The sequence below is a fragment of the Lontra canadensis genome, unplaced genomic scaffold, assembly GCF_010015895.1.
Source record: "Lontra canadensis isolate GAN:19392208 unplaced genomic scaffold, GSC_riverotter_1.0 scaffold206, whole genome shotgun sequence".
Lineage (NCBI taxonomy): Eukaryota > Metazoa > Chordata > Mammalia > Carnivora > Mustelidae > Lontra > Lontra canadensis.
The window spans coordinates 212,966-238,427 of record NW_022631200.1 but is presented as its reverse complement, the minus strand read 5'-3'; the positions used below and the strand labels follow the sequence as shown (position 1 = coordinate 238,427).

General features: G+C 43.6%; 1 protein-coding gene across 1 annotated transcript in view; it reads left to right on the top strand.

Moving 5' to 3' along the window:
* The window catches only part of LOC116861764 (zinc finger protein 582-like), a 44,888-nt gene that overhangs the window by 5,694 nt on the left and 13,732 nt on the right, over positions 1–25,462 (top strand). The window contains exon 5 of the mRNA XM_032848561.1: positions 7,608–8,665. Coding sequence (XP_032704452.1) covers positions 7,608–8,665 — 1,058 coding nt within the window. The remainder of the gene's footprint in view (positions 1–7,607; positions 8,666–25,462) is intronic.

Sequence of the window (25,462 nt, the reverse complement as noted above, 5' to 3'; positions counted from 1 at the left end):
ACCATACGCAGTGTTCTGTCAGAGGATGTCGGGTGGGGAACGAGGAACCAAACGTTAGGGACGTGGTGGGCTCATCCACACGGAGGTGGTAGTTGGCCCCTGGGAGCGAGCGGAGTGGGGTGTGGAATGAGCATCAGGAGAGGAGATATGGGGGTGCCTGGGTGGCTCAGTTGGTTAAGCGTCTGCCTTCAGCTCGGGTCGTGATCCCAGGGTCCTGGGATCGAGTCCAGCGTCTGGCTCCTTGCTTGCGGGGAGTCTGCCTCCCCCTCTGCCTGCCACTCCCCTGCTTGTGCGATCTCTCTCTCTCTCTTTCTCTCTCTCCTGCAAATAAATAAATAAAATCTTCTAAAAAAAAAAAAAAGGAAAGAAGAAGAGAACAGTATGTGCTGCTGTTTGTCATTTAGTTTGACAGCATATGTTTGATTGTTTGAGGGGCTGAATTTTATTGACTTCTTTGATCTGCGGGTGTGCATCATAATCAAAGAGGACGTCCCCCTTCGACATTGTACATGAGTCTCCTGTGATTTTTCCTAGTGCATTTGTGCTGCTGGCGATGATCCCTGTGGGGTATCCTGCACGCCAGATGGCATTTCCCAGTCTCTTCCAGTGGTCGTCCATTTATGCAAACAGCATCTGTTAACTAATTTTATCTTTTCGCCACTAATCTGTATAGCCACGTTTATCATCCACTCTGTTACCTCTGCATCTGTGTTTGGACTTCCGGTTCTGTCTCATTAATCTCTTCGTCTGTGTGTCCAATAGCAGTTTTCATTATTGAAGGTTTTAAGTATCTGGTAGACTAGTTCCTCCTCATTCTTATTTTTCAGAATTTTCCTGGCTCTCCTCCTTTATTTTTCCATCTGAACTTTCAAATTAGAATACCGGTTTAAAAAAAATCATGCCATTATTCTTACTTGAGATCACAGTAAATTTACAGATTGAAGAGAAAACTTGGCTTTTTATTGATTTTTATCTCTTTAAGAACATGATGGGTTTTTCCCTTCATTTATGTCCACCTCCTGGTGGTCCTAAAGTTTTGTTAGTATGGATCTTGTACATGGTTAATTATATTTATTGCTGGGTATTATTTATTTATTGCTGTTTCTGGAAATGGGGCTCTTTCATCACTATTATAACCCAACCAGTTGTGTTTTGTATATGGCAGAAACATTCACATCTTTTGATTAATTTTGTAGTTAACCCAACATGCTGAATTTTCTCATTATTTATAACAGTTTTTCATATAATACTCCTGAGCTTTCCAAGTAGTCAGTCACATCATCTGTAAATGATGATAATCTTCTTGCATTTTTATAGCTCTTGGGTTTTTTTTTTCCTTTTGCTTGACTAGAAAACTGATTATGTAGTACCTTGAACATTGTTAATGGGGGTAGTTTACATCCTAATCATGTTCTTGACCTTCGTAGGAATGTTTTTGGTGTCTTCTCATTAAGCGTAATATATCTAGGAATGAAAGATATTTTATTTGGTTAAAGAAGCATCCGCCTTTTCATATTAAATTTTCTTTTTTTAACCTGTGAAGTCTGAGTTACATGAATTGATTTCCTAATACTAAACTCCTAATACTGAATATTGAATCTAAACGTTCAAATGTTGCATTTCTTGAGTCAGTTGTGGTAATTTATATTTTTTCCTGGAAAATTCTCTTTTTAATTTTTAAAAAAATACTGTAAAATACACATAAGAAAATTCACCTTTTAAACCATTTTAAAGAGAAGCAGGAGCACCTGGATGGCTCAGTGGGTGGCGCATTTGACTCTTGATTTCGGCTCAGGACAAGATCTCGGGGTGGTGATCGAGCCCCACGTCAGTCTCCATGCTCAGTGCACAGTTTGCTTGAGATTCTCTCTCTCCCTTTGCCCCTCCCCAACTCGTGCTCTCTAAAGAAATAAATAAAATCTTTAAAAATAAATACATAAGATAAAGGGTATAGTACATTGGCATTTAGTACATTCATAGTGTTGTGCAATGTCCCCGTTATCTAGTTTCAGAATGTTTTATCACCATGTGGTTCTCACCCCTTTGCTGCTGGCACATGGCTCTTAAACCCTTGGAGTCTCTGAGGTACTACTTGTCTTCTTGTATGCTGATGAGATGACTGTGTTTGGGGACACCTGGATCGCTTCAGGATGGGGACTGTTTGAGAGCGAAACCAGTTTTGTAATTAGAAGGTTGGAACTCTCAGCTCCATCCCCCAGACTCTGGAGGGACTGGAGTTCTGACTGAATCACCGAAGGGCAATGATTTTATCAATCCTGCCTATGTAATGAAGCGTCCATTTAAAAAAGTCCCTAAAGTACAGTGTTTGGAGAGCTTCTGGGCTGGGGAACACATGGTGGTGCTGGGAGGGTGGTGTTCCTGGAGAGGGTTTGGGATCTCCACACCCCTCGCCCTATACCTTGTTCTCTGCATTTCTTTCATCTGACTGAGCCTGAGTTAGAGCCTTTGTAGTAACCTGGAAATCTAGTAAGTAAACCGTTTCCTCAGTTCTGTAAGGCATTCTGTCAAATGATGGAACCCCAGGAGGGGTTGTGGGAACCTCCAGTTTACTGGGGTGGTGTGGGGCGGGGGGTAAAGGGAGCAGTGGTGGTCTGTAGCCTGAGCTCTTAACCTATGGGATCTGATGCTCTCTGCAGAGAGCCAGTGTGAAAATGGACTTAATCTGTAGGACACCCAGTTGGTATCCACTAGAGTTGGAGAATTGCTTGGTGTGAGGGAGAAACCCACACACATTTTGTCACCAGAAGGATCAGAAGGGACATATGGGTAGTAGAGTTGTGTTGAGAGGTGTGTCTTTCCTGAACACAGCCCAGAGAAAGCCCCGTACTTACTTAGTCACTCCTGGTTGCCCTCTCCCCTCAGCCAGGCAACCTGTAATCTGCTTTCTGTCTCCGTGGAATTGCTTCTTATGGACATTTCACGTAAATGGAATCATATAATATGTGGCCTTTTGAGTCTGGCTTCTTCATTTAGCATCATGTCATTAAGGTTAATCTGTGTTGTAACATGTGGCAGGATTTCCTTCCATCTTAATGCACATGATTTTTTTTCTCCATTCATCTGTCAGTGGACATTTAGGTGGCTTCTACCTCTTGGCTGCTGTGAGTAATGTTGTAGCAAACATGGGTGTTCAGGTGTCTCTTTTAGATTCTCTCAGTTCTTTGGGATATATACTCAAGTAGAATTTCTATATCATATGGTAATTCTATATTTAGAACTCTTCATACTGTTTTTTTTTAAAGTTATTTCTTTTTTAGTAATCTATACCCAACATGGGGCTCAAACTCATGACCCTGAGATTAAGAGTTGCGTGTTCTTCTAAATGAGCCGGTAGGTGCCCCTCCATACTGTCGTTTTCTTTCCTTTCTTTCTTTTTTTTAAAGATTTATTTATTTATTTTGAGAGAGCGAAAGCTTACGTGAGAGCTGGTGGGAGGCGCTGAGGGAGAAAATCTTTCAAGCAGACTTCCTGCTGAGAAGGAGCCTGATGTAGGGCTTGATCCTGAGATCACAACCTGAGCCAAAACCCAAGTTGGACGCTTAGCCGACTGAGCCACCCAGGTGCCCCTCCATACTGTATCTATAGTGATGGCACCGTTGACATTCCCACAGTCAGCGCAGTACATTGGCATTTAGTACATTCACAGTGTTGTGCAATGTCCCCGTTATCTAGTTTCAGAATGTTTTATCACCATGTGGTTCTCACCCCTTTGCTGCTGGCACACGGCTCTTAAACCCTTGGAGTCTCTGAGGTACTACTTGTCTTCTTGTATGCTGATGAGATGACTGTGTTTGGGGACACCTGGATCGCTTCAGGATGGGGACTGTTTGAGAGCGAAACCAGTTTTGTAATTAGAAGGTTGGAACTCTCAGCTCCATCCCCCAGACTCTGGAGGGACTGGAGTTCTGACTGAATCACCGAAGGGCAATGATTTTATCAATCCTGCCTATGTAATGAAGCGTCCATTTAAAAAAGTCCCTAAAGTACAGTCCCCTAAAGTACGTCCCTAAAGCAACGGCTGTTGCTTTCTGTTTTGTTTTGATAGTGACCATCCTAATAGCTTTGTAGCCTTATCTCATTATAGTTTTGATTTGCATTTCTCTAATGATGAGTGATGCTGAGCATGTTTTCATATGCTTCTTTGCCATTTTTATGCCTTCTTTGGAGAAATGTCTATTTAAGTCCTTTGCCAATTTTTGAATAGGGTAGTTTTTTGTTGTTGAATTGTAGGAGTTCTTCATAGATCCTGGATAGTAACCTGTTGTCAGATACGTGATTTAGAAATATTTTCTCCTCTTCTGAAGATATACTTTTTTTTTTTTTTTTTTTTACTTTTTTGACTCTTTCCTTTGATGCATGAAAGCTTTTACGTTTGAGACAGTCTCATTTGTCTATTTTTGCTTTGTTACCTGGCCTTTAGTGCCATATCCAAGAAATCATTGCCAAATGCAATGTCATGACATTGCACATTCCCCCTGTGCTTTCTTTAGGAACTTCACATTTTTAGGTCTTACATTTAGGTATTTAATCCATTTTGAGTTAATTTTTGTATATGGTATAAGATAAGGGTCCTGCGGGACGCCTGGGTGGCTCAGTGGGTTAAAGCCTCTGCCTTCGGCTCAGGTCATGATCTCAGGGTCCTGGGATCGAGTCCCACATCGGGCTCTTTGCTCAGCAGGGGGCCTGCTTCCTCCTCTCTCTCTGTCTGCCTCTCTGCCTGCTTGTGATCTGTCTGTCAAATAAATAAATAAAATCTTTAAAAAAAAAAAAAAAAAAAAGATAAGGGTCCTGCTTCCTTCTTTTGCATGTGGATATCCAATTTCTTCAGAACCATTTGTAGAAGAGACTGTCCTTTCCTCATTGTGTTGTCTTGGCTCCCTAGCATAGATCATTTGACCATATGCATGGAGGTTTATTTCTGGGCTCTCTGTTCTGTTCCATTTGTCTATACATCTGGCCTTTATGCTAGTACCACACTGTGTTGATTACTGTGGCTTTGTGGTATGTTTTGAAATCAGGAAGTGTGAGACCTCCAACTTTGTTCTTTTTCAAGATTATTTTGGCTGTTGGGATCCCTTCAGGTTCATATGAGGAAGCTAAAATATCTTGATGCTGAGACTATATGTAAGATTTTTAGACATATTTCTTCGGTTGTCCAAAACAGTGACACTAATGCTAAGAAATGAACTTTAAGGTACTCTGCCAGTCCCTGTCAGGAAAACATTAAGTTAATACAGAAGAGACCTCACTATTCTTGTTGCGATTTTGCAACTTAATAGGGAGCTGAACAGAAGCCAGAAGTCAGAAATTATGACTGTCAGTATTACCTTTGGATGCTTCCAACACAGTATATAGTTAGGGATGGCTTAATGTAGAGGAGTGTGAAAGGGCTCATATAATAAACAACATCATACTCGGCCATAAATCAGTACAACTGTGTCAGGTGTCTGTGATAGAAAAATGGAAAAAGTGGTGTTCTGGTGTTCTGGAGAGAGGAGTGATTTTAGTGGCCTGTCCTCGGAGGCAGCCAGGGTTTTTCCCCACATTGCCCAAAAAGCAAGTAATGTGCCTTACTTTAGTTCCTAAAACCAAATTTCCATTTGGGCAAAGGTAAGCATTCCCAAACTCATCTTCTGTTTCTGCCAGGCTGGCTTTAATGGCCCCTGTTCCACTGAGGTCTTCCGGCTGTCATTTATAGGATGAGTAGGTCAGCCACTAATCCACGGGCTGCCATCATCATGGCCGATTTGGAGTCTGTCTCACCGGAATTGTCAGACCACAGTGAATAGACCCAGAACCTTCTTTCTGAATAACCACACATGGTGTCTGAAAAAAAATATCTATACTTTGTGTCCTCTTCACATAGTCTTGTTCTTACAACTTCACGTGGACGCGTTGGGGTTATATAGTACGAGGTTTTGAGATGACACCAGCGTCATTCCCACAAACTGATGATTTCTTTCATAGACTCTTCATCATGTTTCATTGTCAAACTAATTTTTTATTCTAGGAGTTTTTCCTTAATACTTTCACAGATAACCAAGTGAATAATGTTCTGTGATATGCCACCATATGAAGCAGACCTGTTCCTATAAAGTCTTCTTTGGTCATCTGTCTATTGCACTTTTTTTTTCTTTTAAAGATCTTATTTATTTATTTGGCAGAGAGAGCACAAGCAGAGGGGGCGGCAGGCGGAGGGCGAAGCAGGCTCCCCACTGAGCAGAGAACCCGATGCAGGACTCCATCCCAGGACCCTGGGGTCATGACCCGAGCTGAAGGCAGACAGACGCATAACTGGCTGAGCCCCCCGGGTGCTTCTGTCTACTACACTTTATAAGCACATTCAGAAGCATCCATTTGCTCTCCCCACATTTCCTTGCATTAAGCTATAACTAATTCTTTATTAGACAAATGGGATTGGTTGCTGTGGTTACATAAAACGGGCTGCTGCAGCTGAGAGCACATCATAGTTAAAACCAGGATCGAGTACACCATTTGACTTTTCCTTGCAGTCGGAATAGGCAGCAAAGAATGTTGCTCCGAAGAACTCGCCCCATTAAGTTGTGGCCTGATCCTCTAAACAAGGAACAGAGCCCTTCTTTTTCCTGGGTCACATTTAGGCAATGGAAAGGTCCCGGAGAGGCTGGTGTAGTAGACCACCAGGTCTAAGCCATGGTATTCAGTTGAACTTCAGAGATAGAAAGCATCACAGCAGGACACCACAGCTGTGTTACTGTAGCTCCCGGTGGAGAGGCGAGACCAGCCTGCCTCCCTGTCCTACCACTTCCCCTTGAAAGCGAATGTGCCATCGTGTACCCCTGGCCAGATGAAGATCCAGCCACCCTTCCCCATCATTTTTAAAAATCTCTTTATGGAGGTATAATTTATAGTCAATAAAATGCATACATTTTAAGTACAATATTTTGATGAGTTTGGACTCATCTATACACTTGCATAACTGTAACCACAGACTAGAGAACACTTCACCACCCTGAAAAGTTCCCTTGTGCTCCTTCCACACGACTGCTCATTTTCCCAGCCCCAGGCACCCAGTGACTTCGTCTGTCACTCTAGATTGTATGTGTTTTCCAGGGGTTCATAGAAACATTCATTTTTTTTTAAAAGATTTTATTTCTTTATTTGACAGAGAGACCAGCGAGAGAGGGAACACAAGCAGGGGGAGTGGGAGAGGGAGAAGCAGGCTCCCTGCCGAGCAGGGAGCCCGATTCGGGACTCGATCCCAGGACCCCGGGATCATGACCTGAGCTGAAGGCAGATGCTTAACCCACTGAGCCATCCAGGTGCCCTGAAACATTCATTTTTTTAAAAAAACATGGTTCAGAGGTGATTCTGATCCACACTAACATTTTGGATCTACTCTTATAACCTCCCTCTGACTACTTCATCTCAATTTATGGTATTTCCTCTGTCTGTTCTACTTTCCATTTTCTAATTGCCCAGCCACATTCAAGAGCTTATGGGTAAAATCATGGGTTTAAGTTTTCTAGCTTTCACTACAGAAGTTCCTTTTTCTGGAAATGGGGGAAAAAACACATACTTTTTTTTTTTTCCCCTGTTTTTTTCAGTCTCGGAGTCCAAGTGTGATAGCCAGGCATCCTCCCCAGAGCAGCACATTTATGAAATACAGTCGCCACAGTGGGAGTTAATGGAAAGCCTTGCAAGTTACGGTCTTGAGTGCTCCAGGTTCCAAGATGATTGGGAATGCAGAAGCCAGTTTGACGGACAACAGGGAAATGCGGATGGACAGCTGAGTCAAATGGTGATCAATCGTGAAGAAATACCCACTTTAAACCAACAAGCATCCTTTCCTTTTTATCAGAAAATTCATCCTGAAGAAAAACCTTATGGCTATAACGAATGTAGAAAAGACTTCTGGCAGGAAGACTTCCTTATTAATCATCAAGACAGTCATGCTAATGAGAAACCCTATAAATGTAAGGAATGCGGCAAGGCCTTTAAATACGGCTCACGACTAATTCAGCATGAGAATATTCACTCTGGCAAGAAGCCCTATGAATGTAACGAATGTGGAAAGGCCTTCAATTCCGGCTCAAATTTCGTACAACATCAGAGAGTTCATACTGGTGAGAAACCTTATGAATGTAAGCATTGTGCAAAGGCCTTTAGCCGAAGCTCACAGCTGATTGAACATCAGCGAATTCATACTGGTGAGAAGCCCTATCAATGTAAGGAATGTGGCAAGGCCTTCAACAGGATCTCACACCTTAAAGTACATTATAGAATCCATACTGGTGAAAAACCCTATGCGTGCAAGGACTGTGGGAAGACCTTTAGTCATCGGTCTCAGCTGATTCAACATCAGACTATTCATACGGGCAAGAAACTCTATGAATGTAAGGGATGTGGGAAGGCCTTTAACCAAGGCTCAACTCTTATTAGACATCAGAGAATCCATACTGGCGAGAAACCCTATGAATGCAAGGCGTGTGGGAAGGCCTTCAGGGTGAGCTCACAGCTTCAGCAACATCAGAGAATTCACACTGGAGAGAAACCCTACCAATGCAGGGTCTGCGGTAGGGCTTTCAAACGCGTCTCACATCTTACTGTACATTACAGAATTCATACGGGTGAGAAGCCGTATGAGTGTAAGGAATGTGGGAAGGCCTTCGGTCACTGCTCACAACTGATTCAGCATCAGGGGATCCATACTGAGGGAAAGTCCTGTGAACATAAGGGACGTGGGAGGACTTTACATCGCGATTCAACTGCTGGCCAACATCAGAGAATGCGTAAGAAGGAAAGCCAAAGGAATATAATAAATGTAGAAAAGCCTTCCATCAGCACTTATCCTTTACTAATCATCAGAGAGTTGATGTTAGCAAGCAGCCACATCAGTGGAAGCAATGGGGAGAGCCCATTAGCTTAGGCAAGGCCCAACTTACTCCTTATATTTTGGAGAAAGACTTGAAAAATGTACTGCAAATGGGAATGCCTTCATTCAAGCTGTCCTTTATCCTGAGTCGTAAGGTTCATAATGAAAAATTTTATGGTTATAAATTGTTTAGACCATGATTATTAAAGAAGCAAGGAAAGGTTGAAAAACATTCGTCTCTAACATATTACAGGATCACATTTTTTTACCACACTGTAATAATTTTAACAACAGCCAAAAGTTTGTTGGTTTTTTAAATTTTTTTTTATTTTTTAATTTTTTTTTAATTTATTCGTCTGTCAGAGTGAGCGAGCACAGGCAGAGGGAGAAGCAGGCTCCCCGCTGAGCAAGGAATCCAATGCAGGACTTGATCCCAAGACCCTGGGATAATGATCTGAGCCGGACGCAGGTGCTTAACCGACTGAGCCACCGCGGCATCCCAACAAAAGCCAAAAGTTTTAATTTTCTTGGCGATTAGAAAGAAAACCCAGCCAAATTACTCTTGGGTTCAACTTTTTTCTTTTTTTAAAGTAGGCACCACACCCAATGTGCACCTCAAACTCACGACCCTGAGATCAAGAGTCACATGCTCTACTGACTAAGCCAGCCAGATACCCCATTACCCTTGGGTTAATAAAGAAATAGATCATGCAAATTATCATGCATGATAATGAAAAGAACTACCATTGAGAGATTTACATTCCAGGAGTTGTAGGATGTGGACAAAGTTACTCAGAAGAATTTGTATGGTTTTAAAATGCATGCAAAGCACGAAAACCTGAAAGATTATCCTCAAATATATTAAATGTACTATTCAAGAAGCCAGAAAAGACAGTCCCAAACACTAAGGTGAAGAAAGAACAAATTGGTACAAAATAAAAATAATGAAATTAGAAACTGGTTATCTTAGAATAATCTCAGTTTTTATTTCTCTCTGACCCAAGAATAAACAAAATTTAAGCTAGTACTTCTTGATTTCCATGTTGTTTTAGATTATCTTTCATCACTTCTGTCACAAACGGAAGGGGCTTGTTGGCTACATGGCGCCCCTACCCTATTCCCCTCCTACTGGCAGTGTCTGTATCTTGCCTTATACTCGGATGGTATCAGATGCTAACTTTTCAGCCTCTTATGCAGCTCAGGATGGCCTGTATGTTCCAGGCATCTGTAGGGGCTTCTGGGAAAGATTTTCCTCATTCAGAAGAGACAGATCTATTAGGAAGACTCCCTCGCCTCTTTTCTGCTTTTAAATATTCTCCTGTGAGAGCATAATGCCCAGAGCTGTTGTAGCCATGTTGGAACCAAAAGGAGAAAGCTGAGGAGCTCAGAGGAGCTGACCCAGAGCCACCAGGCCAATTCTGGAACTCTCTGTGAAGCCTTGTTATGTTTAAAAAGAAAAGAAAAGAAACCTTTATTGCTGAAATTACTTTTGTTGTTTTGTAAACGTAGCCAAAACCACCCTAAATTATGTAACTTCAAATTTTATTTTACTATGATTGGTAAATGTGGCCTGAAAATACCTACTTCTTTAAATTTGACATTTCTCTTGGTGGCTAGATATAGGATGGATTTTTGTATATATTCTGTAACATTTTTTGAAAAAGAGTATAGGCGCACCTGGGTGGCTCAGTGGGTTAAGGCCTCTGCCTTCGGCTCAGGTCATGATCCCAGGGTCCTGGGATCAAGCCCCACATTGGGCTCTCTGCTTGGCAGGGAGCCTGCTTCCCTTCCTCTCTCTCTGCCTACTTGTGATCTCTGTCAAATAAATAAATAAATAAAATTAAAAAAAAAAAAAGAAAAGAAAAAGAGTATATATTCTACTTTTCTTGGTTATAAGATTCTGTTTAAGCCAGTGGACAATAATGATAAAATCCTCCAGGTTCTTAGATAATTTGGTACACTGGATCAGAATTTCCTAAAATTAATTTTTTAAACCCAAATCTTGAATTTTCAGAGATTTTTACTTTTTAATTTATGTTGCTGGATTTTTAAAGACCTGCAACTTGACCCCTATTGATGAATTGTACCTTTTGTCATTATATAATATCCTACTTTGCCATGTGTAGGGGTTGACAGACCAAATCTGGCTGCCTGTTTTATAAATAATGCTTTATTGGAACACAGCCATGCTCACGGTCTACTGCTTTTGCACTACAACAGCAGAACTGAGTGGTTGCAACAAAGACTATAACCACAAAGTCTGTATTGACTGGCCTTCAAATAAAACGTTTGCCAACCCTTTGGCATTTTATTTCCATACTGGGGAACACTACTAATAATGATTTGTCTTTGTTCACCTGGTATATTTTTGCTCATCCCTTTATTTTCAACCCCTGTCATTTCAGTTATTTCTTAAAACTGAAAAAAAGAAACAGTTGATTTTTTAAAATACAAAGTATGTTTTTTTTAGTGTAAAATTCACCTCTTAAAAAAGATTTTTTTTTAAAGATTTTATTTATTTATTTGACAGACAGAGATCACAAGTAGGCAGAGAGGCAGGCAGAGAGAGAGGAGGAAGCAGGTTCCCTGCTGAGCAGAGAGCCCGACGTGGGGCTCGAACCCAGGATCCTGGGATCATGGGATCATGACCTGAGTTGAAGGCAGAGGCTTTAACCCACTGAGCCACCCAGGCGCCCCAAAAAAGATTTTTTTTAAAAGATTTTATTTATTTATTTGACAGAGAGTGAGAGATCACAAGTAGGCAGAGAGAGAGTGGGAAGCAGGCTCCCGCTGAGCAGAGAGCCTGATGCAGGGCTCGATCCCAGGACCCTGGGATCATGACCCAAGCCAAAGGCAGATGCTTAAGCCACCGAGCCACCCAGGAGCCCCTTAAAAAATATTTTATTTATTTGACTGACAGAGATCACAAGTAGGCAGAGAGGCAGGCAGAGAGAGAGGAGGAAGCAGGCTCCCTGCTGAGCAGAGAGCCCGATGTGGGTCTCGATCCCAGGACCCCGAGATCATGACCTGAGCCAAAGGCAGAGGCTTTAACCCACTGAGCCACCCAGGCATCCCTAAAATTCACATTTTGACATAATTCAACTTCATCTCTTTCATTTTACGTTGTATGTCCTATTTGTGTTATTTTGGTCTTTTCCTTTCCTTATGTTGGCTGATTATTTCCCCCTTTGCTAAGTTGGAATGTCCCACTATGCTTAGGTAGTGGTTATCTCCCTTTTATCATCTTTTTCTTTTCTTCTTTTTTTTTTTTTTAGGTTATTTATTTGAGAGAGGGGAAAGGGTCAGAGGGAGAAGCAGACTCCCTGCTGAGCAGAGAGCCTGATACGGGACTCGATCCCAGGACTCTAGGATCATGAGCTGAGCTGAAGGCAGTTGCCTAATCAACTGACCCACCCAGGTGCCCCTCTCCCCATTCTTAATCATTATTTGGGCAGAATGAAAGCAGTATTAAACTTCCTCACCCACCATTAATTGCCTTTGCCATTCTCCTCCAAGAAGAGAAGACTCTTGCTTTCTTTTTCCTTTCCTTCACAGCTTATTCTTTCACATTTCCTCCATTTCACTAATATAAACTGAATCTGAAGCTTTCAGTTTTGCTCTTATGTCATTTATTTGATGCCTACATTACTTTCTGCCAGACCCACTCATGATTTCCATTTCAACTTAAATATACTCAAGTAGGAGTGCCTCGATGGTTTAATCAGCTAAGCTTCTGCCTTTGGCTCAGATTATGATCTCGGGGTCCTGGGATCGAGCCCCACATTGGGCTCTCTGCTCAGCAGGGATTCTGCTTCTCCCTCTCCCTCTGTGCTCCCGTGCTGTCTCAAATAAATAAAATCTTTTTCTTTTTCTTTTTTAACATTTTTTAAAAGACTTTATTTATTTATTTGACAGAGATCACAAGTAGGCAGAGAGGCAGACTGAGAGAGAGGAAGGGAAGCAGGCTCCCCACTGAGCAGAGAGCCCAATGTGGGGCTCGAACCCAGGACACCGAGATCATGACCTGAGCCAAAGGCAGAGGCTTTAACCCACTGAGCCACCCAGACGCCCCAACATTTTTTATTTTTGTTTGACAGTACAAGTAGGGGGAGCAGCAGAGAGAGAGAAGAAGCAGGCTCCCCGCCGAGCAGGGAGCCTGATGCGGGACTCAGTGCCAGGACCCTGAGATCATGACCTGAGTGGACGGCAGATGCTCAACGTATGAGCCACCCAGGTGTCCCAAGAATTAACATTATCATCATGCAGGGCAAGTAACATGGGAGGAGCAGAATTTGGGAGTGGGGTATGTGTTCAAAGTCTGTCCAAAATGCTCAGTATTTTCATGAACACTGGAAGGCGGAAACGAGATGAGAGAAGAAGAGAATTGCAACCTGTTCTGGAAGGCAAGCCTGACCGTTCATGTTGTCTTTCCTCCTTGGTTCTGCCTTCTCAGGACTCACCCTTCCCCAGGAGAGGAACCTGGAGGAGGACTCAATGGTCCTTGCTATTCTGAAAGCCATGGCCAAGGTGAGTCATGCTTTCTTTCTCCTTCCTCAAACTGTGCTCATTTTATATGAATGTAGGAAAATTTTTTGGGATTTCCTGCCTAAGTTTCACCCTATGCATGGAAGGATGAAATAACCCTAAGCTCTCGCTAAGAATCCCTCTCTCTGACGTGGGTTCGTGTGTTCGCATCTCGTGTGGACTCAGTTCTGCAGGAGACTCGATGGACCAGAAATGCGTTGCTTTGGTGAAATGTGAAAGACTCCTATGTGAAATATGATTTAATGGACTAATCAGTGTTTAAGGGAACCACACATAATAATGCTTTAGTGGTCATCTCAGACCAGGGTTTCCCAGTTAGGATGGACAGTGGCGGTGGTGGTGGTCTCTGCTGTGGCCTGAATATGTTCTTCCAATCCATATGTGATGGTATTTAAGTGACTAGGTCAGGACAAATGGGATTATTGTCCCTATAAAAGAGTCTCTAGAGAGATCCCTTACCCTCTTCCACCATGTGAGGATGTAATGTGAAGTTGGCCATCTGCAACCTGGGAGAGGGCCTTCACCAGAGCTCAGTCCTGCTGCCACCTTGATCTTGGACTTCCAGCCTCCAGAACTGCGAAAAACAAACTTCTGTTGTAAACAAGCCATCCAAACTGGGGTACACTGTTACATACGGCAGCCAGAACAGATTAAGACGGGTCTCAGCCTCAGGATGTAATGACAGTGTTTTTTTCAGACCTTTTGGATTGGGGGTGGCATTGGGAATTTGGTTATAGAGACATTGCCCTGCAGTTCCTCCAGATGGATGCCTGACCCAAGGTCGGATTTGATGTTGAGCTACATGTGTGGCTAGTGGGGCACATCTGTGTGAGCTTGGATTACCCCCCATGAGCATTCTGTTGTCCAGGGACAAGGGAAAAGCACACTTGTGGTTGGGCTAGGTGAGACTAGCCAGAGTGTGTGAGGTGTTGAAAATCATAAATCAGCAGAGCTGGGAAAGTCCCTAAAGATCTCGTGTTCAACCTCAAGGGCCCCCAAATAAAAGAAAGGTTGAGCCACTTAGTGCAATGTCATGGGAAAATGTGCAGCAAGTGAAAATAAATCTGGATTAAAGAAGTTGACCTAGGAGCGCCTGGGTGGCTCAGTGGGTTAAAGCCTCTGCCTTCGGCTGGGGTCATGATCCCAGAGTCCTGGGATCGGGCCCCACATCGGGCTCTCTGCTCGGCAGGAAGCCTGCCTCCTCCTCTCTCTCTCTCTGCCTACTTGTGATCTCTGTCTGTCAAATAAATAAGTAAAATCTTTAAAAAAAAAAAAAAAGAAAAAAGAAATTGACCTAATAAGGAAAGGTAACATTCAGACAATGATGAACCCGACTCTTCTATGTATTTTTTAAAAGATTTTATTTATTTATTTGACAGAGAGATCACAAGTAGGCAGAGAGGCAGGCAGAGAGAGAGGGGAAAGCAGGCTCCCCGGCAAGCAGAGACCCCGATGCGGGGCTCGATCCCAGGACCCCGAGATCATGTCCTGAGCTGAAGACAGCGGCCCTATCCCACTGAGACACCCAGGCGCCCCTCTTCAATGTATTTTAAAATAATTCACCACTCGTAATTCTTAACAGACTCTGTTAACCATTTTGCAAGGATTCCATGAAAAAAATGTTTCTCTTGCTCAGGATTTGTCAAGCTCAGTACTAATGATATTTAAGGCTTGTAGTTCGTGGCTGTGCTGTCTTAGAGATTGGTGAACGGTCAGCAGCATCTCTGGTCTCTACCCACTCGGTGCCAGCAACATCCCCATCCCCGTGGTGCTAAGCAGAATGGCTGCAGGTGTTGCCAGCTGCCTTCTGGGGGTGCAGAATTGCCCCTGAGAACCATTTCTCTCGTTTGGATTTTCTCGAAACATTATGAAACCATGCAAACTCTTAAAAATACATCAGTGTTCCCATATTCGCTCTCTAATTCCCAAACAGAAGGAATAAAGACAATTCAGACATATTAGGAAGTTGTGCATTGAACTTCCACAGTTTAATTTATTGGGGAAGCATTGAACTTGAGGTCTTTTTGTTCTTTGAAGTGTCTTTCGATGGACATATCTCCCCTGATGAAGGAAGTTGTGCTGCTCTCAACAGAAACCCCAAGTACGGACCCTTCGCTTGAATTGCCACAGTTGCCTTACTGTGCTCGCCAGCCTCAGCTCTGCCAGGTCCGTTTCCATCCTATTTTTCTAGTCCTAAATATTTACTTCAATGGCACACATTCTCGGTTTGTTGTTTCAAGGGTCGGTGATGTATAGGGATGTGGCAACAGTCTTCTCAGGTTGAGGGGGGCAGGCCGGACCCTGCTAGGATTTGTGCAGAGACGGAATACTGGAGAACTTAAGCAACTTCATCTCTAGGTAAGATGTTAGGACCCTGGAAGGGTGTAATTTGTCCACTGGAGTATGTGCTGCCTTTGGTGTGAATTTCTGAGGTGCCTTTCAAGACTCTGGTTGGATTTCCACTCTGCTCTCAATGAGATTGTACAGAATGGGGATGGATAGTTCTGTAGGATAACACCTAAAGAAGCTGCTTCTCCATTCCAAAAATGACTTCCTTCTCGTCTCTGGCCTTATTTTCTGGTAACCACGAACTGGAAATTAATTCTGAGACACCCCCTTTGTGACTCTGCTGCATTTCTTCTTGGGTACACAGGATTTTCTATTTCTAAGCCCAACGTGATCTCCTTACTGGAACAATGGAAGAAATCCGGTTGGCAGAAAGACATATGATGGGAAGCCCATGCCAGGCGAGTGACGGATGATTAAGAAGGGCGGTGGCGCTGTAGGTCATGGCCCAGAAGGTGAAAGGGACGGAGCCCCTTTGAGAAGATGCCTGGAAAGTTCCTGTCAGAGCCCCTGGTGTACCAGCGTGAGCTCCTGGAGGGGTCTCTCTTGTACTCACACACACCACTCCCCGAGCCTGTCTCCATTGAAAGAGGAAGGTGCTTTCTTTGAAGTAAGACTTTATGTACCCAGGGAACATTATTTCTTTCCAGCTTCCCCCCTATTCTTTTTTTTTAATAGTTGAGTCATTATTTCCATCTAAAACTATGTTTCCAAAAATAACTTATTTTGGTTACTGCCCAATGATTTTTTTCCTTTGACACGTTTTTCCAGATTCAGATTTTGTACATTCTTTCACCCTTTCTCTTTTTAGAGAGCGAAGGGAAGGGGCAGAGGGAGGGAGAATCTCTTTTTATTTTATTTTATTTTTTATTTTTTATAAACATATAATATATTTTTATCCCCAGGGGTACAGGTCTATGAATCGCCAGGTTTACACACTTCACAGCACTCACCATAGCACATACCCTCCCCAATGTCCATAACCCCACCCCCCTCTCCCTACACCCCTCCTCCCAGCAACCCTCAGTTTGTTTTGTGAGATTAAGAGTCTCTTAAGTTTGTCTCCTCACGATGCCATCTTGTTTCATTTATTCTTTTCCTACCCCCTTAACCCCCCATGTTGCATCTCCACTTCGGGAGGGAGAATCTTAAGCAGGCTCCATACCCAGGGTGGAGCCTGACACAGGGCCCAGTGTCACAACCCTGAGATCATGACCTGAGCTGAAGTCAAGAGTTGGATGCTTAACCAACTGAGCCACCCAGCCAACCCACTCTTCTCTTTCTTTTTTTAAAAATTATTGTTGGGGGGCGCCTGGGTGGCTCAGTGGGTTAAGTCTCTGTCTTCGGCTCAGGTCATGATCTCAGGGTCCTGGGATCGAGCCCCGCATCGGGCTCTCTGCTCAGCAGGGAGCCTGCTTCCCCCTCTCTCTGCCTACTTGTGATCTCTCTCTCTCTGTCAAATAAATAAATAAAATCTTTTAAAAAAATTATTGTTGGTATTATCATATACCTTATCTTTTAAAAAAGATTTTATTTATTTATTTGAGAGAGAATGAGAGACAGAGCATGGGAGTGGGGGAGGGCCAGAGGGAGAAGCAGACTCCTTGCTGAGCAGGGAGCCTGATGCGGGACTCGGTTCTGGGACTCCAGGATCATGACCTGAGCTGAAGGCAGTCACGTAATGAACTAAGCCATGTTTGCTCATTTTCCATTTTGAGTAAGACTCTGTATTGACCTGGGCCCTAAAGTTGCTTCTGATTCATCCTCAGATGTAGATTACACCAGCCTATCATTTCTGCTGTCAAATGTTTTTTAGCAGCTTAAAAAATTCTATATAATCAAATTTTTTGTAATTATTAGCATACCCCTGTGAGAAATACATTAACTAGAGTAAGAGTACATTATTTGTTTGTGAGGGTTTTTTGGTTTTAGCCTTACAGTGCATAGTCAAAATACTGCTTTCTAAATACACTTAAGTTAGTTCTTTTTTCCCCACTCACTTCACTGGGGCTGTATTCATTTGTGGTAGAGGCAGTTTCACTCATCACTGTTTGTATTCTATTTTGGTTATTTATGTGGAGGCTGTGTGAAACATTACCATTGTTCTAAGAGTCAGAACTGTACAAAAAAGCAGACTTCTAGAAAAGTATGGCATCTCCCCGGGTCATTCCTGCTACCTACTCCCTTTTTTTAATATATTTTAAGATTTTTTTATTTATTTAGATTTCTTTATTTTTATTTGAGAGAGAGAAGCAGAGGGAGAGGAAAGGAAGGGAATCCCAAGCAGACCCCCTGCTGAGTGCAGAGCCTGATGCAGGGCTTGATCTCACCACCCTGAGATCATGATCTGGGCTGAAACTAAGAGTCCGATGTTTAACTGACTGAGCACCCAGATGCCCCCACTCCTCCTTGCAACCTCACCCACTATCCCTCTGTAGTTTACATTCTCACCCTTTTTCATTCTTTTTCTTCCAGTATTTCTTGTGTACAAATGAGTAGATACATGTATGTTTTCGTATATAGCCTTTCTTACAAAAAGTGTCACATATTCTATATACTCTTCTGCACTTAGCTTTTTCCACTTGAGAATATATCTTGGAAATTATTTATAATTTTGTGGAGTTTTTTCATTCTTGTATGCAGCTGCGTAACACCGGGTGTAGATAGATCATAGTTTACTGAACCACTCCCCTAGATGTGGCTGCTTAGATTGTTTTAGGTATTTTAAAATGATGAGCGTGCTGTAATGAACGGTCTTATGTGTGTGCATTTTCATGTTGTTGGAAGTGTATCATCAGGGTAAATTCCCAGATGTGAGGGGATTTTGGTAGGCAAGACTCAGGCTTTTTTTTTTTTTTAAGATTTTATTTATCTGAAAGAGATAACAAGCAGGCAGAGAAGCAGGCAGAGGGAGAGGAAGGGAAGCAGGCTCCCCGCTGAGCAGAGAGCCCGACACGAGGCTCGATCCCAGGACGCCACCCAGGTGCCCCAAGACTCATGCTTTTTAAATATCATGCCAGGAAATTGCCTAACAAGTGTGCCCAAGGGCTGTTTCATTTTCTAGAGGATTTGTACCTTTGTTTGACTTATTGTTTATTATCAATTAGGACTGAGACTCATGCAGTTAGCTTACCTTGGACATTGCTGGCCAGCAGAAAAAAAATAACACCAAATGCTATGATTTTCATACTCTGCATAGCATTAACCAGTTCTTGATGTATTAGCACACTCATTTCAGCATTTCTTTGTGCTTGTCTGTGTATTCATTTATGGACTTCTCCTTTGAAGCAGCTTGGCCATCATTCTGGTTCCTTATTTTTTTTTAAAGATTTTATTTATTGGGGCGCCTGGGTGGCTCAGTGGGTTAAAGCCTCTGCCTTCGGCTCAGGTCATGATCCCAGGGTCCTGGGATCAAGCCCCACATCAGGCTCTCTGCTCGGCGGGGAGCCTGTTTCCTCCTCTCTCTCTGCCTGCCTCTCTGCCTACTTGTGATCTGTCAAATAAATAAATAAAATCTTAAAAAAAAAAAAAAGCTTTTTGTCACTTCTCCCTAATTATTCAACCTGAGAGAATTCATACTGGAGAAAAACCCTGACTGTAAGGAATACGGGAAGGCCTTTAGAGGTACCACACAACTTAATGAACATTAAAGTATCCGTGCCAATGAGAAGTTATATAAATGTAATGAACGTGGAAAGGCCTTCAGTCATCATTCGTTATCTCCCTCAGATCTGAGGATCCATACTTGTGAGTCATCTTATGAATGTAAGGGTTGTAGGAGGGCCTTTATGCAGGGCTCACTACTTTATCATCACCAGAGAATTCAGACTAGCGAGAAACCATGTAAGTGTAATGAAAACTTTTAGTTGGATTTCATAGTTTCATGGATATATTAGCAACTATATGGTGAGAACCCATATCAATGTACTGAATGTGGAAAAGCTCTTTGTCACTTAACACTAATTATTCAATGTCAGAGAATTCACAGTGGTGAAAAGCCCTATGTATATAAGGAATGGGACAAAGCCTTTAGTCAGGGTTCACAACTTATTCAACATCATTCTTTATATATGTAGTAATGTGGGAAGGCCTTCAGATACTGTCATCTTCCTCAACCGTAAGGAATTCATGCTACAGAAAATTCCTATAAATAAGTAAAGATTTCACTGTTTTTTTTTCCCCTTATGGAACATCAAATAATTTATGGTTATGTACAAACTTTGTCCAGTGTGGAAATGTTTATTTGTTCAACTCGTTACATTTATCAGAGACTCACATCATCACATTCACCACTAAAGACCATATTAAAATGGTAACGTAGAAAAGTCTCCCAGGGCGCCTGGGTGGCTCAGTGGGTTAAAGCCTTTGCCTTCGGCTCAGGTCATGATCCCAGTGTCCTGGGATCGAGCCCCACATCGGCTCTCTGCTCAGCGGTGAGCCTGCTTCCTCCTCTCTCAATGCCTGCCTCTCTGCCTACTTGTGATCTCTATCAAATAAATAAATAAAAATCTTAAAAAAAAAAAAAAGAAAAGTCTCCCAATACTACATATCAATTATTATTCTTTGGAAAATCCATGCTGGCAAGCAACCATGTAAGTGGAGAAATTTTAGAAACCTATTACCTTAAGCTACATAAAAGGACGCATACAAGAAAGTAACCCTTTAAATGCCATATATGTGGGAATTTCTTTAGGTATAAAGCTCTTTTGTTTATTTACTTTTGGAGATTCTATTTATTTGACAGATAGAGAGAGAACACAAGCAGGGGAAGTGCCAGGGAGAGGGAGAAGCAGAGCCCTGCTGCCGATCGGGTGCCCAGTGCAGGGCTCCATCTCGGGGCCTTGGGGACCATGACCCCAGTGGAAGGCAGATGCTTAACTGAGCCACCCAGGCGCCCCTAATTGTGAATAATTACGTGTGAAAGAGATTTCTAATACATTAACATTACTCCTTCCAAGTGTCATATTTTTATATTAACATACACTTTGACATGCTTACAAACAGTATACTAATTTAGTATTTTTCAGCTTATTCAATATTGTAATGTTGGTATATAGTCCTTCCCTATAATTTGAGATGCTAATGTGTATCATGCTATCTCATTGTGGTTTTATTTAAGATTTTATTTATTCATTTGACACAGAGAGATCACAAGCAGGCAGAGAGGCAGGCAGAGAGAGAAGAGGAAGCAGGCTCCTCGCTGAGCAGAGAGCCCGATGTGGGGCTCGATCCTAGGACCCTGGGATCATGACCTGAGCTGAAGGCAGAGGCTTAACCCACTGAACCACTCAGGCACCCCTCATTGTAGTTTTTTTTTTTTTTTTTTTTTATTTATTTATTTGATAGATCACAAGCAGGCAGAGAGGCAGGCAGAGAGAGAGGAGGAAGCAGGCTCCCTGCTGAGCAGAGAGTCCGATGCGGGGCTCGATCCCAGGACTCCGAGATCATGACCTGAGCCGAAGGCAGCGGCTTAACCCACTGAGCCACCCAGGCGCCCCCCCCTCATTGTAGTTTTAATCTGCATTTCCTTAATGACTAATGATATTGAGCATGTTTTTATGTGACCATCTGCCATTACTTTATCTTTAGTGAAGTATCCGCCCAAATCTGTTCCCCACTTATAAATTGGTTTGTCTGCCTTCTTTTGAGTCGACTGTTCTGTATCTGTTCCAGATACGAATACCTATGTGCATATGTGGTATGTAAATAATTTTCTCTAGGCTGTTGTCTTTTCATTATCTTAGTTGTGTTTTTTGAGGGGGTAGAAATTCTTAATTTTTTAAAGTAGGCTCCGCACTGGGTGTGGAGTCTAACATGGGGCCTGAACCTATGACCCTGAGATCACGACCAGATGAGATCAACAGTCAGACATCCAGCTGAGCCACTAAGACACCCCAGAAATTCTTAATTTTTATGAGGTTATATTTATCATTTTTATATTTTATGGTGAAATAGCAAAGAAATCGTTGCCTAATCTAAGGTCACAAATACTTTTTCCTGAAAGTTTTGTAGTTTTAGGTTTTACATTTAGCTCTATTTAGGAGTTAATTTTTGTATATGGTACAAAGTGGCATGGATCAAAGTTGTTACTTATATATACATATCCAATTGTTCCAGGACAAATTGAAAAAACACTTTTCACTCTCTACTGAATTGACTTTGCCTTTTTCCCCTCAAATCAATTGACAATGTATGTACCAGTTTATTTCTGGACTCTAGTCTGTCTCATTAACCTCTTTTTCTTTCTTTATGCCAGTATTTGTCTTGATTACTATAGCTTTTGCATTTCCCTGTGAATTGTGGAATCAGCTTGTTGAATTCTATTTAAAAGCCTACAGGAATTTTGAATGAGATGGTGCTGAACACATAAATGAAATTTGGTGAGAAGTAATAATATTGAGATTATTAATAATATTAATAATATTGAGATTTCCAAGGGATGAATGTAACATAGCTATTTCTTCAATATTTCTCTCAACTGAATTTTGTAGCTCTGAGTGTACAGATTATTTAAATATATCCTATTTTTGGTGCTATTGTAAGTGGTATTTTAATTTCAATTTCTAATTTTTTAATGATAGCATATAGAAATGTGACTGGTCTTTTTTTTTTTTTTTTAAAGATTTTACTTATTTATTTGACAGACAGAGGTCACAAGTAGGCAGAGAGGCAGGCAGAGAGAGGGAGGGGGAAGCAGGCTCCCCGCTAAGGAGAGAGCCCGATGCGGGGCTCGATCCCAGGACCCTGAGACCATGGCGTGAGCCAAAGGCCCCCCAGGTGCCCCAACACAGCCATATTTTAATAAGGATAGAGGCCATTATAAAATGAGAAAAGTCCTTGGTATCCGGTAGATGGGATAAAGACAGCCACTCACATTTCATGGAAAATCAGAGCCTCACTAAAGATTCCCAGCAAAACAAGAAGACACATCCAAGATCAGATGCTGAATTAAGGGTTGGATGCATTTACCCACCCAAACCAAATTCTGGTAATTCTCCAACATCACAGTAATGTACAAATCTCTTTGAGCAGGGTTCAGTGATCTCCATTCCTCCTTGGAGAAGCCAATGACCACATCTTTGAATGTCACTGATCCCTGAAATGACAAACACTTCCTTAAAAGAGTCTAATTGAATAATAGGAAGTTGGGAAGCATGAAAAGGAGCTGATCAGAAATCTGTCTCTCTTAAGAGCAGCTTAGCTTTATCACTAAAGGGCAATACTGTGACATACTATTTGTTCATTACAATTTGGGTGCAGAAAAATATTTAATGGGGCGCCTGGGTGGCTCAGTGGTTTAAAGCCTCTGCCTTCGGCTCAGGTCATGATCCCAGAGTCCTGGGATTGAGCCTCCACATCGGGCTCTCTGCTCAGCGGGGAGCCTGCTTCCCTCTCTCTGCCTTCCTCTCTGCCTTATTGTGATCTCTGTCAAATAATTTTTTTTAAACCTAAAAAAAAAATTAATGGTAAGGGAAAAGTTCAAGATAAACAGGGTGATTAAAAAGAACTGAATACCTATCACAATGGTTTCTAGAATCCTACATATGCATATGAGCACACCCAGACTCTGCTGAAAGCCACTCATAATCAATTCTACTTTAGGCAATCTAAAGCAGGTTAAGTTTAGTGGATCTCTAGGAAGACTACCAGGCTAATTCACTCTTTTTGCCAAAACGAAATGCAGTTCCCCTTTCCTAGAATCTGGGTTGGGCCTACAACTTGCTTTCATCAAGAGAACGTGACAGGGCTGCCTGGGTGGCTCAGTGGGTTAGGCCTCTGCCTTCAGCTCAGGTCCTGATCTCAGGGTTCTGGGATCGGGTCCCACATCAGGCTCTCTGCTAGGCAGGGAGCCTGCCTCCTCATCTCTCTCTCTCTCTACTTGTGATCTCTCTCTCTGTCAAATAAATAAAGTCTTAAAAAAAAAAAAAAAAAAAGAGAACGTGACAGAAGTGACGCGGTGCCAGCTCCAGGTCAGAAACTAAGAAGGCTGTGTTATCCTCAGGGAAGCTCGGGGGAGGAGTCCAGCCATCCTGCTGGAAAGGCTTTAAGAGACCAAGTGAAGAGGGACAGGGTCTGAGAGTACATGAAACAATGCTGAGGAACCCACTGGCAGCGAAAACAGAGGCCTAACCACGGGACTTCCAGTCAGGTTTCAGGCTCTGAACGAAGAGGCCACCTTTGGTGTCCAAGCCAGCAGGTACCGAATAACAGGTAAATCGTTCCTATCCCGCCCAGTTTGAACTCCTCACCCCCAGAAACAGGACATAATAAAGTGGTCCTCGCCCACTCCATTTTGGGTAGACTTTGTTATGTAGCCACAAACGTTAAAGACATTTAAAAAGAAAACCTCTGGCCCCAAATGGTGTCACTGAGGCCACGTCTCCAAATCGGGGCCAGACTAACTAACCCCAGTGCACTTTCACCCTCTCCCAGAAATGCAGTCTTAACCTGCCAGGCAGGAACCTCCAGGTCACCGCAACGGTCATCCGTCACACGGGTCCTCTATCCCCCAAAGGAAGAGGTGGCCCACCTAGTTAGGATCCCCGCCCTTCCTCCGAGGGAAGATGGCCTTGCCCGGAACAACCCTTTTCTTTTGCTAATAACCCTCTCGGCCCACCCGCTTCCGATAAAGTCCTTCTACGTGGCCCTCCTCGGTGCTCCGGGTACTCGCTCGTCCGCTGCCAGGTGCACGCATCGCTTCACCAAGGCGATCGGACCTTCGGTTTACTCAGTTTTGTTCCCTGGCAGCGCCTCCGACACGGGCGCAGACGCGCCGCCTCATCTGCCTCCGCCCGAGCCTGCCACCAGTTCGGTTCCATCCCCAGCTGCTCACGGACAACGAGTAGGAGGGCTGGGGATCAGCTGGTCTTCCTTCACCAAACACCAGACTCAGAGGTGCCAGTCACCTGCCCCTGGCCGCACGGTCCTCCCCACGGAGCCCTCCACGGCACCATGACTTGCAGCCGTATCACAGGTCAACACTTAGGAAATTTTACGGTACTGGACATGGAATGAGCGGATCTGAGCGCGGGCCGCCCCGCCCAAGCCCCATACGCGTCCTGGCAACAAGCGGCGTGGTGACGACCACCCCCAAGGCGCGAGAGGAGGCCAAGCACCCGCCCAAGGTCTCCGAAGTTCGGCATCGACCCGAAGGTCCGCTTCACAGCCCGGCCTCGCCCACCGGCCGCGGTGGCTTCTGGGAGTCCGCGCCGCTGCGGTGTGCGCATGCGTGCCTCCGCCTCCGTGGTCTCGGAGTCCCGAACGTCCCGCCGTCCTGCCCAGCCAGAGGCAGACCTTCAGTATTGAGGGGCGAATGTAGAACCGGGAATGCCTGGGCTAGGAACGAACCAGAAGCCCTTATCCAAAAAAGCGTGGTCTCTTTTCTCCCGGTCTCGGGACTGGCATGGGTGTGGGGAAGTTTTTGCGGATGAGGATGCGCATGCGTACGGGCTACTGCAGAGGCGGGGCCTTAGCTCCCTGTGTCTCTGGTGGGAGCGTTGGGAGGGAACGCTGTCGGGAGTATTGGAACACGCATGCGTGCGGGCGGGCGTGCGCGGGGGTGGAAGGAGGTTTGCTGCGCAGGCGCGCGGAGTCCCACGCCGCCGCTCTCCGGAGTGGTAGAGGCGTTCTCAAGCGGCAGGTAGGGGCTTCCGCGCGGTGCGGAGCAGACGCTCTCGGGGCGCGTCGGGGGGCGCG